We start from the raw sequence: 12,257 nt of genomic DNA on the forward strand, positions 1-12,257 counted from the left end.
ATATGTATCTTTATATGGACATATGAATTGATGGCTATGCATACGAACTCACTTACCATGTTGGATTCAACAAGAAAAGAATAAACAAACCGACAACAAAATCTTTTCACAGAACTCAGTTGCTTTCAATTATTTGTGACCATACACCTAAAAACTGCTGTTCACACTACTGCAGGAGAAACATGAAGGTGGTCCTATGTATATGTATACACATATAGAAACTGAAGCTTTGATCATATGACACACTGTAAACATGCAATGCTTTGGGAAGACAAGCCCATGTGCAAAAACTGTGAAAAGACACCTGTTTTATTAGCTTCATATATTTCTGAAACCTGCTAACAAAGCGTTACATAAATCTGCTTGAGCTCATTCCAAAACTCACTGGAAAATTAAATGATTGTCGTGAGGATAAAATAACAAAAACTCTCCCTTTCAAGTAGTGTTTAAGCATAATATGAAATGTAGAATGTACAGTCCTATGAACTGCCAATGGATAATATTTAGAAATAAAGTAATTAATATTGCAGCAGCAAATGCAGGGAGTTTATGTTTGATATGCACTTTAACAGTGAGAATTTGTCTTTAAAAAAGGATGGTGTTACAGGTGATTTCAGCCTGGAAATAGTCTTTCTCCTCCATGTCCTCTAGCCCAACATATAACATCATATAACCCAGAGTAAAAACAGGACAGCCAGGAGAGCATTGAAAGCCACCAAGATCAGAAGTGGCTTCTCTGCAGAACCTCTGCAGTTGAAAGCACATTCTACATTTGAAACATTATTTCATTTCACTGCTCATCCCTTTCAAGGGACACAGGAAAGACTTTTCCGAGCCATTAGAGTATAATGACTTGCACAGTACCTTGAAAATAAATCTGTCTTGCAAGTGGGCTATTTTGCTCTGACTCCTTATGATTTTAATAAGATACTGTAAGAGTCCCAGGAGCTAAACGCTGCCACAAGAGAACACACAAGGTCCAAAATTCAGTGACAGGCACAGAGCCTGTGTAGGCTACTGTGCTTCACTTTTGGGGGATAATCACTAGAGATGCAAACAGTGGGTTCAAAAAGATTAGCAGCTGAAACATCACCCCTGTCTGGCAAAGCCGGTCTGTAGCAGTCTAAAAAGAACAATACTGTAAAATAAGCTTTACATTTTTACAACATTCGTGGCAACAAAGGGAAATAAATATTAATCAACAGACAAAAAATGTACAAATGAATGTCTAACGAAAGACTGATAAGGACCAGGTTGAAGAATTGCCATCTGAGTGTCAAATCCCTCAGCCAAAGTCTCTGAACAACTCCATTCCCATATATACTGTATATACATTCAGATTGCTTATAGTCCTGTATGTACACAGCTCTGTTGTCTCTGCTGGGAGCGGCTGGTGTATGTCATAGAGCTCTTGCTGGGTTACTCCATGCTCTGAGCCCCTGGTTTCTTGGGGGGAAGCGTGCAGGGTCACCCAGCCGCGTAGCTGCTGAGGAAGGAGTAGAACATGGGGAGCTTCATCCGCTGCTGGTCCCGCCGGCACCAGACCAACACCGTGCCATCGCTGTTGGCTGTGTACAAGTGGTGTCCTTCACACGAGAACGCCAGGCTGGGGAGGGCAGACCAGCACAGTTTCAGCAGTCAAACAGCGTTGCAACTCTTGGCCACAAATCAAAACCCATCTGGTGAAGGCTGTAGCTTCTAATTTAAGTTTGTTGATCAATTTATTGCAAAGTACACCAATTTTAATTTACTCTAATTGTACTTGAAATAGTTCACATACTGCCAGCTGGGTTTTCCAGATGATGATATTTACATAAACTGCAAAGTAATTTTATTAACTTATTATCATACACTGGCCACTGTGTATATGCGCATATATTGATATCCTTTTTGCTTTGACATGAAAATATATACAGACCTGCACCCACAATAGAACAGTAGTAGGATTAAACCATAAAGGCTTAAACCTTAAGGCATTTCTCTGATTCATAACGCTGTGTGAATTGCAGACATGCTGTACCTGATAATGAGTTTACTTTACCTGATAATGGGTTTGTTGGACTTGGGGAAAGTTATCTCTCTGACAGGCTTCAGGTCCCAAGTGCTCCAGAGTCTGAGTGAGGGAGGAGAGAGAGGAGAGGGATTTTAAAAGCGCATTAATAATGGAGTTTTATCATACTCATTATAGCTATGAGGGTTTAGGGGCTGGAAAAATGCAGATAGAGGCACATATAAATAAAATATTCTTCCAGAATCCAGCTTCTTATGTTCCACTTTCTCTTGAATCTAATGTGAAAGGATAATGAGTTACGCAGCATAAGCATCTGTTTATGCACTAGATATCATCTCTGAATAAAACTTCCAAGAGGAACAGTACCACATCACTGTACATGCATTCTGCATGCAGAATTTAATTTCTCTGTGCAAGTGCAATAAAGGGAAGCAATGCTCTCTGCTTTAATCTGAACTGAGTTGTTTAGTAGGTCACACTGTTTAAATTAAAAGTTTTCTTCAGCAAATCTAGGGCTGGTTTCACAGACACAGATTAAGTTTAGTTAAAGTAAATAGAGTGTTGTATGGAGAAGCTCTAGGACTAGGCTTAATCTGTATGAGACTGGCCCATCGTCTAAGGAACCAGCCACAAGCAAATTGTGCTTGGAGAGCTCCAGAGATCATCCTCTTGCTGGTTGATCATGTGCTTATCCTACAGGTTATGTATAGGGGATAGGCAGAGGTTTCTGTACCTGACAACTCCATTCTCCAGTCCCCCGGCGATGACATTGACAGACATGCCTTCTGGCTGATTGGAGAACGCCAGAGAGTGGATGGTCTCTCGACTCTGAGCCAGTTCAATAAGGGCTCCGTTCACGGTCCACAAGCGTAGGTCACTGCCACCCCCTGCTGGCAGAAGACAGAGGGAGCAGGTAAGATGCTAATGCTAATGCTTTTGCAGCCTGTTGTGTGGGGGGGGGGGGGGGGGGGGGGGGGGGAGCTGATATTGTTGAATGTGATTATGTGTACATCAAGCCATGGGAAGCTGTCAAATATTTCCACTTTAATGTGCATATAAAATGTTTCTAGGGTTAATTTAGCATCTCAGAAGTGTACAATTATACTATTCTGTCAACATGAAGCCATAAGAGCTTTTTAATTTAGTGCAGCTATTTTTACAATGATGCAGGATTCACACTGATTAGTGTTCACCCTCCATAAACCTGATAGTGAAATTCCAGTATTTCAGCATTCACAACCTGCCCAACCTGTCATCCATTGGTTCAGGGTTTTCAACAGGTTATATGATTAAAGTCATTTTCATTTTATTTTTGTCCACTAACAAGCAGGCTGCAGTTCATTAAAGTATTTAAATAACAGTTTTAAGAAGTGAATGACAATGTGCAAAACCAAGGGGCCTGCTTACGTGTGGACTGTTTTCATTTAAACTGCTAATGGTTTTGCTGTTGATTTTTTCTTCCCGTCTGAATAACTCACCAGAGTCACATACGGTGGCGATGTCACCCGTGGTCTCACTGGCGGACACAGCTGTGACAGGATTCTTATGCCCCAGGCTCTGTATGTAACACAACCTGGGTTTGAGGAAACATTGAGTTGAGTGCATTTTTTATTTTTAACAATACACCAAACAGTCAATGTTGACAACTTGTCACGCCAATAGTCCTGGCTATGTCAATTTATCCAGATTTTTCCACCCCATAATGGCCTGCTTTACTGGCATTTACTCTTATTTGGTGCTTACGCTGAAGTTCCAAACCTAGAATCAACTCGATCTAACCTTTTGTTAGCTTTTCTGTGCACGAGTGAATGATGCAAAGACACACAAAGACTAACATTCTTTCTCCTCACTGTGGTTCTGGGTAATTTCTCAGAAGAGGGAAGAGCACACACCTGTTCAGGTCCCAAAGGATGCAGGTGCCATCTTGGCTGCCACTAATAAGCACACTGTAGGGCTTACAGACGAACAGGTGGGTTACCTCCGCTGTGTGGCCGTACAGGTGCACCTGGGAGTCGACCTCCAACTCTGAGGGCTGCAGGAGAGACCACACACACACACACACACACACACACACACACACACATTCAGAACCCCCGTCACTCCTGTGGCCTCGCCCAAAGGAAACACCCAAAGGAAGGGTGTGTTGCAAACGTACCACGGTGTTGGTGAAGCCGCAGTGGTAGGCCAAGATCACCCCACACTTAATGCCTGTGAAGAGCTGGCAGCTGTCTGGCACCCAAGCGCAACTGCTCACCTGAGGGAGAGAGAGCAGGGGAGGGAGGTGAACGAGAGAGAAAGAGAGAGAGAGAGAGAGAGAGAGAGAGATGGAGATTGGGTAGGTATGAACACTGCTTGCTGAATTTGGGAACACCATTGGGCGTACCACAGAACACTAGAGGGCACTAGAGGACACAGTCCTGTATGTACAAATATTCTATTGTGTCAAGATTGCATCGTCGGCATTTAAAATCTCTTCTCTGGAGCACACATCAAGACCTTATTGTGATAACTCGTGCTTTGTCTAATTTTCAAGGATATCAAAAAACTGACATTGTTCATCAAACATCAAACTGATATACACATGTGTCAGTGTGCGAGGGCTATCTTTGTGTGCACTTTGTGTGGGACACCTGTGTGTGTTGGGCATGTTTGGGTGGGCACACCTGGTACAGGTGGGAGCTCTGGATGAAGTTGACTGGTGGCTCACTCTGCTTGCTCTTCAGTCGAAGTATGTTATCAGCATAGCCCCAGCTCAAAATGGCCGACCACTGGATATCCGTGCTGTGCATGCTCCGCACTCCTGCAAGTACACAACCGTAGGAGCCACTGAATCACTGTAGGCAGGGTGTGGGTGGGGTGTGTGTATGGCCCTGTGTGTGGTGGGGGGGTTTTGGCCCTGTGTGTGGTGGGGGGGTTATGGCCCTGTGTGTGGTGGGGGGATTATGGCCCTGTGTGTGGTGAGGTGTGTGTATGACTCTGTGTTTGGTGGGGTGTGTGTATGACTCTGTGTTTGGTGGGGTGTGTGTATGGCCCTGTGTGTGGTGGGGTGTGTGTATGGCCCTGTGTGTGGTGGGGTGTGTGTATGGCCCTTTGTGTGGTGGGGGGGTTATGGCCCTGTGTGTGGTGAGGTGTGTGTATGGCCCTGTGTGTGGTGAGGTGTGTGTATGGCCCTGTGTTTGGTGGGGTGTGTGTATGGCTCTGTGTGTGGTGGGGGGGTTATGGCCCTGTGTGTGGTGGGGGGGTTATGGCCCTGTGTGTGGTGGGGTGTGTGTATGGCTCTGTGTGTGGTGGGGGGGTTATGGCCCTGTGTTCGGGGCATTGCAGCTACCTTGCTCCTTGCTGTAGATCATCATCAGGCAGAAGTTGCGGGACAGGCCACAGACAGCCCGGGTGGGCAGGGCCAGCAGGGTGCCGAAATGCTCTCCGTGGGGCTGACTGAAGCACACCACGGGCTCGGGGGCAGAAGGGGAGCCCACGTACTCCCCCCACTTCAGCCCTGTGATCCAGGGCAGTGGGCTCTGTAGCACGGGGAGGAGAGAACACTATTACAGCCCTCCTTAAAGCAAGCAATGCTGCAGTCAGCCATACACAAGCAGAGCAATGGCACAAGATACATTACATTACATTACATTAATGGCATTTGGCAGACGCTCTTATCCACGAGCGATGTACAACAAAGTGCAAAGTGCATACCCATAACCAGGGATAAGTGCGCTGAAAGACCCTAGAGGGAAGTACAATTTCAACTGGTACCTGCACAACAAAGATAAGGCCTAGGGCCTATTTGATCATTGGAATTTAAATTTAAATTTAATATTTTAAAATCGTAATACTGCAACACGCAAATGGATGAACAAACCACTTACCTAGCCAAACACTGCTTACCTAGCGAAACTAAACTAAACATCCTGATACACAAGTAAATCACAGAAAGACAACAATTACAGAGTTTACAGGGAGGTAGGGAGGGACAGGGAGAGGTGCTGCTTGAAGAGGTGCACTTTCAGTTTGCGCTTGAAGGTGGGAAGAGATTCTACTGTTCTGACCTCAACGGGGAACAGTAATGTTTTGAATTTGATGCGAGCCATGACAGGCAGCCAGTGGAGGGAAGTAAGCAGGGGGGTGACATGAGAGTGTTTGGGAAGGTTGAAGACCAGACGAGCTGCTGCATTCTGCATACCACATCTACATGCATTAATTTGCACTTTACCTCACAAACATCAACCTTGTCTAAATGTTCTGTTTATGGTGCAGCACATTTTTATCAAAATCATTTAACTTGGATATTTTTCTTTGTTTCTGTGTTCCACAGGTGATACTCGTACCTGGCAGACCACCTCTCTGAGCGGCTCCTTGCTGTCTCTGAAGGCGCGCTGGACGAACAGCCCCACGGCGGCCGGCAGCTCGCTCTCGGTGAGGAGGTGGGGGGCGGTGCGGCCGGTGTGGGCGCTGCTGAAGAGCTGCCGCGGCATCTGACCGTACGTCTTAATCATGGTCTCCAGAGCACGCCGCTGAACAGGGTCCTCCACCGCCGACACGTCCATCCCAAAGTACGTCTGCAACACAGACACACACATACGCGTGCACACACACGCACGCACACACGCGCACATACACACACAGACGCACATACACACACACACGCACACACACGCACACACAGACACACACAAACACACACACACACACACACACACACACACACACACACAGACACACACAGACACACACACGCATGCAGGAATGTAACTACACTGGCTAATTCACACTTCTGAAGAGGTATAAAGCTATGGCCATATTTGCATAGGGGGTTGATATCCAATTGAAAATTGTGGGATGCAGTCTAGTGCAGTTGTGTGTACGCCTGATGCGGATGTTTGGTCAGAGCATTGCGGACCGGCCCTCACCGCTGGGTGGAAGACATTGACAGCCTGAATGGCGGCTTTGCCTTTCTGCTTCACCCCGAAGACCAGGTCAATCCAATGGCACAGCGTCTGGGACACCTGGTCCGACTCCAGCGCCTGCCGATGGATCAGCACGAACAAACGCGGATCATTCCGGGCCCAGGGTGGCAGGCTGACGTGGTCCACACGCTCACCGTTCTGCCGGACACCGAAGTCAAACCCTGACAGTAAGAAGAGAAGAATGACAAAATGGAGAAGACAGGGGTGTCAAGGGAGGAGAGAGGAGGGGGACCGTGAGCTTCTCTTCAACTGCTTATAATATTTTTGCTATGACGGGGTAGTGCTTTAATGTGCTACGCAAGCACAGCAAACACATTTCAATGAAAAAGGAAGTACACAGGTATCATGACCAGGTTCAGACACATCATCCCCGTCATGGGATGTTTTCTTTCTCACTGGCTACCGCTGGGCTCCAGCAGTACCTTCTCTGTTGACCAGGAATTCAGGCAGGTAGAAGAATTCTGGGATGAGCTCCTTGACGTCAGTCATGGACTCGTAGGAGGACAGACGCCACGTAGTTTCCATACAGTGAAAGGTACGGTCTGGGATGTCAAAGTTGTGGTCTGTACAATTATACAGAAACATTTAACATTAAAACATTTGAATGTCATTGTGAACTCTTACACTGAACGTATCTTCATAGTTTGAGCTGCTATGTACGGGGAATCCGCTCACCCTGGAAGACCAGGAACATGTCGGTGAAGGGGGGCACTCGGAGCAGGAAGTGGAGCACGGTGCCGCTGTTGGAGTAGTGGCAGCCGTAGTGATAAGGCTGCACAGGGGGCATGGAGCAACCATCAGCAGTACCTCTCCTGAACTCCTCTTCCAGGTACTGCAACACAGGTCCTCATTAGACACCACGACATGGGTACACACAATACACACACATGCATACTGCACAAATACATAAACACAACCACAATTACACACGTCAAATACAAACAGGTCAATACTCAACATCACTATTTGGCAACACACAACACTTAAAATGTTGCGAGAAAGGTGTGTGTGTATATGTGCTTTGGCACATGGCCTGAAAATGGCACTGTTGAAGTCAATTTACAGACTCTGAGTTTTTGTGTATTGTATAAAGAGCCGCGGTGTACATTCCATAGAAAACATATGAAAACTTATCAGGCTACAGCACTTAGCTCTTCCTCCACAGCATAGATAGAAGGATGTTGAGCGGGAAAAGCGTGGAGTAAACGGGTGAGCATCATGTACCTTGTAGTTGCTCACATATCGGTCCTCCTTCTCTTTAGACTGCACTGCTATTGGTTTACTGAGGTTCCTGTGGGAGATAACAGCATATCCTGACCCACTGGACTCTGCTCTTACCCAGACACAGCCCAGAACACCGAACCCAAACCAAAACACCCAAACAAGCCCAGAACACTGACCATAGCCCTTGACCTGTTCTCAGCTCAGGACTGTGCTAGTCAACAGACCAGGTTATTTGTAATGAGGTGAGACTCATTCAGAACCAGCATGCTGGCTCTTATCATGAATGAGTCTTACTGCACAGCCTTCACATGAAAATGACTCTCCATGCACATATCATTCATCAACAAAATTATAATTCAGCACCTTGATCTCGGTACTCTATGCAATAATTGAACCCAAGTTCCTCAGCTGCCCCTTTCAACATGAGGCAATTTTTCTCAGTACGACACAGGGCAGATGTGTTAACTGTTCCAACAGTGTCTGATGATAGACTCCCGGAGAGCCTGACAGGGTCAATAGCGAGACTGACCTGTAGATGGCAGCATCGTTCAGGTCCAGCGTGTCACTGGTGTAGTCTCTCAGGATGAAGGGAAACACAGGGTACTGCATGAGGTCATTGAAGGAGCGGCCAGCGTGCTTGTTAAGGTGTGTGAGGTACTCAAAGGTGGAAATCTGGCCAGTGCTCCACAGGTGTGTGAGTGCCATGATGTTCCCGTACTCCAGCAGGTTGGGCAGGTTGGATGAGAGAATATTCTGGTAAACAACGTCACGGAACTGCCGGGAAAGGATGGAAAAGGCTACTGTCACACACGCATGTAAAACAAACACTGCATGTATCACACACACGTGAATCAAACACTGCATTTGTCACAGACACAAACACACTGCAAATCTTAATGTAGTGTTTGTTTTTCAATCTTTTTTAAATCTTTTTTTTTTCTGAAATAGAAAATGTTTCTTTGTTTTAATTTAATATTTTAACATTTTTATATAACTTTTTGCCTGACAAGTGAAATTCTCTGACTTCATTGGCAAATCTTGAAGTGAGTCTGTACTGTATCACCTCATTGACAATCTTTTTGTCTTATTTAGCAAAAGCGTAATAGAAATACTGAAGGCTAAATAAAAGACGAAAATACTTTGACTAATTCTTTGCTCAAACATTGCATGTACCACACACACACATGTGTAAAGCAAACACTGCACATATGACGCACAGACTTGCCTTGGTGTTGTCGAAGGCCAGCAGGAAGGTCCTGCCATTGGTCAAAAAGATCTCCACACCGCTGTCCTTCAGCTGCCACCAGCGCTTATGGACCTCCTTAATCTCTTCATAAGTCCAGGAAAAGGAGGCGGGCTCCATCTCCTCCTGGGCATCCTAGGAGGACACACAGCCCAGATTCAAGCACTCACTGAACCTGTGTCTCACACAGTACTGCTGTCACATCCAGGTGTAGGGCACAGGGCAGGGACCCCACCCTTACCTGAGTGTCATGGGCTTCAGCAGAGCTGTCCTCCACAAAGTACATCCCAGACTTCCCTGAGGACAGACACAGGAAGTGAGCCTTGTCACTTAGGTACGACACGAGTGAGCGCCTCTCTTGACAATGTTACAGCTGGTGTAAATGGTGACTTTACAGGAGTGATGCCAAGAAGGAGGACGATTATGGGTAGAAATGTAGAAACTGGGGCCTTACCCAGCAACAGTTCTCCCGCAGTTTCTCTAGAGGGCGCCACATTGATGCACCGCCTGGTGAACCTGGTAACGGATTCAGTCGAGCAGGTAAATAGTCTCTCTACTCCACAGCACAATGGCAGGTATTTCTATACCGAGGTAGTGGGAAGTGTACGTGGCCTTACCTGATGGGCTCACTGGTAGCTTTGTCTTTCACAGTTGAGGAGTATAAGTGGCTTTTATCCTCAAACAGGTAAGACAGTGGTGGCTTGACTTGGTCTAGACAAAGACAAGAATTAATCGTACAGTAATCCTACACATACACATACCTAAAAGTGTGCATGCACATAGTACATACAGTACACAGACTCCTGCAGCAGTGTTGGACAGGGGGGCTTACCCTCTGGCTTGCGGCGGTCCTGCAGCAGGTGTTTTTTGGGGACGGTGAGATGGCACCTCTGTAAGCGCCGACGCTCCCGGTTTGGGCCCTCGGTGGGGTCCAACTGCCAGGACGTGGGGTATGAGGCCTGGTCATACCAAACCGCTCTGAAACACACATACAAGTACACAATTCTGTAATAAACAGACACAGCTCTGAAACACAGGGTGGGGCAGGTATGAGTTGTAAGGTGTGATAGGTGTGGTATATGGTATGTTGTGTACATAAGATGTGTTATTCATTGTAAGTTGTGTGGTATATAAGGTGTGTAGTGAGGTGTAAGCTGTATAGTGTATAAGGTGTGTTGTTCGGTGTAAGCTGTGTGCTGTATAAGGTGTGAGATCCCTGCTCACCTGTCGTGTGTAAGTTGCTGTACTTGCTCCTTCCAGAAGCGGCTGGCACTCAGCTCTCCCCTGTACAGGCGGCGGATGTGCTGGATCACCTTCTTGCGCTCCAGGCCCTGCCGCAGGGACACGTTCTGCGTGATGTCTGCTGCCATCCTGGAGATGTCCTTGGACTTGCTGTCCAGCCTCTGCATCAGACTGGAGAGAGAAAGGGGAGTGGTCATGAGTCACAGCACAGGGCTGCTAGCCCAGCCCACACACTCCATCAGCCAATCAGAACCTCTCACCTTTTCTGAGTGATTCCCATCTTCTTCTCCCAGGCAGCTTTGCTCATATTTTCATCAGACAGGTATTTCTGCTGCTCCTGTGTGAGACGGGTGGAAGGTGGTGAGGGGGGCCTGGCGACCCAGAGTTAACTCAATGACGCACCTCCATTTTGCAGCATGTTTGGGCTGTTGTCGCCGCGGTTACCTCTTTGATGGCCTTGATGAGGTCAGGTTTGGGGGGCGCGTTGGGAGGGACGCAGCGGTGACCGCACAGTTTAAGGGACGTGAGGAAGACCCCTCCAGCCGTCTGCTCCTCCTTACTCAGCTTGTCCTTGTGGTCACGGAGCAGCTCGTACAGGTACAGAGCCAGCTTAGGCCCATGCTGTAACACACACACGCACACACACACACACACACACACACACATATAAAAAATAAACACACTGCTATGAAAGCTTGTACACTGCAGAAGTGTAATTATTTGTGGTCAGGATTGTTGTAATGCAGGGAGAAATGAAAGTCACATGCCATGGAGACATGGAAACCATGGAAACGCATCACAGCTATAATAGCTCTCTGAACTCTTGGCAGACAAGCCAAGCACGCAGCAGCATAGGGCCACACACTCCCCAGCTCCACTCACATACCTCCCTCCCTCCCCTCCCTCTCCTCTTCTCCTCCCCTCCCTCCCTCCCTCACCTCCAGGCCCGGGCTCAGGCTCTCCTGCAGGATTCCGGGGTGGCAGGGCTCGTACACCAGCTCCAGAGCCTCCTTCCTGCTCTGCAGCGGGCGGGCAGGGCTCAGCGCGTGGACCAGGAGGCGACCGATCTGCACCCGAAACGTGTCCCGGCAGGACCACAACATCCGCCGCCACTGCTGCCTAGGGGCTCCGCTTCTCCCTGACACAGCCTGCGAAACACACACTTTCACATACACGACTACCTACTGCCAGGGAATATACACAACCATCTTCTGCCCCGGCATATACACGCTTTCACATACACGACCATCGACTGCTAATTCAATTCAGAGCAACAAAGAAAACCTGTAGAGGCGGTGGAAGGGCTGTAGACTACAGGAACATGGTTGCAGACTAGAGGTAGAGGAGGATACTCACCAGGCTGATCTTCATCCCCTCCACCATCAGCTTAAGAATGGCCTTCTGAAAGCTTCTCATGCCGGTGAGGGGCGGAGCCAGGCCGTTCTGCCCTGGGGTCGGCTCTCCTGGGCTAGGCTGTCTCTCAGGGGATTCTGGGATATTCAGGAGGTCAAAGCAGTCCTGGCCGATATCTGAAAGACCAGAGATACATAAATCCCCCTGGTGGATGAGTAAT

At 47.5% G+C, this 12,257-nt stretch overlaps 1 protein-coding gene across 7 annotated transcripts in view; it reads right to left on the reverse strand.

The window, feature by feature from the left end:
- Positions 1-291: 291 nt before the first annotated feature.
- Positions 292-12,257, reverse strand: part of LOC133118130 (lysosomal-trafficking regulator-like) — a 35,019-nt gene continuing 23,053 nt past the window's right edge. For 4 of the 7 annotated variants that reach the window (XM_061227902.1, XM_061227900.1, XM_061227905.1 and 1 more), the window contains 24 exons: positions 12,041-12,213; positions 11,623-11,832; positions 11,129-11,305; positions 10,945-11,021; positions 10,667-10,855; positions 10,275-10,420; positions 10,060-10,153; positions 9,897-9,958; positions 9,684-9,739; positions 9,425-9,577; positions 8,729-8,973; positions 8,200-8,266; positions 7,651-7,807; positions 7,398-7,538; positions 6,919-7,136; positions 6,337-6,567; positions 5,340-5,529; positions 4,675-4,811; positions 4,167-4,265; positions 3,904-4,043; positions 3,490-3,584; positions 2,745-2,901; positions 2,042-2,113; positions 292-1,606 (listed from right to left, as the gene is read on the reverse strand). In XM_061227902.1, the coding sequence (XP_061083886.1) occupies positions 1,468-1,606; positions 2,042-2,113; positions 2,745-2,901; positions 3,490-3,584; positions 3,904-4,043; positions 4,167-4,265; positions 4,675-4,811; positions 5,340-5,529; positions 6,337-6,567; positions 6,919-7,136; positions 7,398-7,538; positions 7,651-7,807; positions 8,200-8,266; positions 8,729-8,973; positions 9,425-9,577; positions 9,684-9,739; positions 9,897-9,958; positions 10,060-10,153; positions 10,275-10,420; positions 10,667-10,855; positions 10,945-11,021; positions 11,129-11,305; positions 11,623-11,832; positions 12,041-12,213 (3,425 nt within the window). In that variant the 3' untranslated portion in view covers positions 292-1,467. Of the gene's footprint in view, positions 1,607-2,041; positions 2,114-2,744; positions 2,902-3,489; positions 3,585-3,903; positions 4,044-4,166; positions 4,266-4,674; positions 4,812-5,339; positions 5,530-6,336; positions 6,568-6,918; positions 7,137-7,397; positions 7,539-7,650; positions 7,808-8,199; positions 8,267-8,728; positions 8,974-9,424; positions 9,578-9,683; positions 9,740-9,896; positions 9,959-10,059; positions 10,154-10,274; positions 10,421-10,666; positions 10,856-10,944; positions 11,022-11,128; positions 11,306-11,622; positions 11,833-12,040; positions 12,214-12,257 lie in introns of those variants that run through there. The other 3 variants (XM_061227901.1, XR_009706369.1, XR_009706368.1) reach the window with 3 other exon arrangements.

This window comes from Conger conger, chromosome 18, assembly GCF_963514075.1.
Source record: "Conger conger chromosome 18, fConCon1.1, whole genome shotgun sequence".
Lineage (NCBI taxonomy): Eukaryota > Metazoa > Chordata > Actinopteri > Anguilliformes > Congridae > Conger > Conger conger.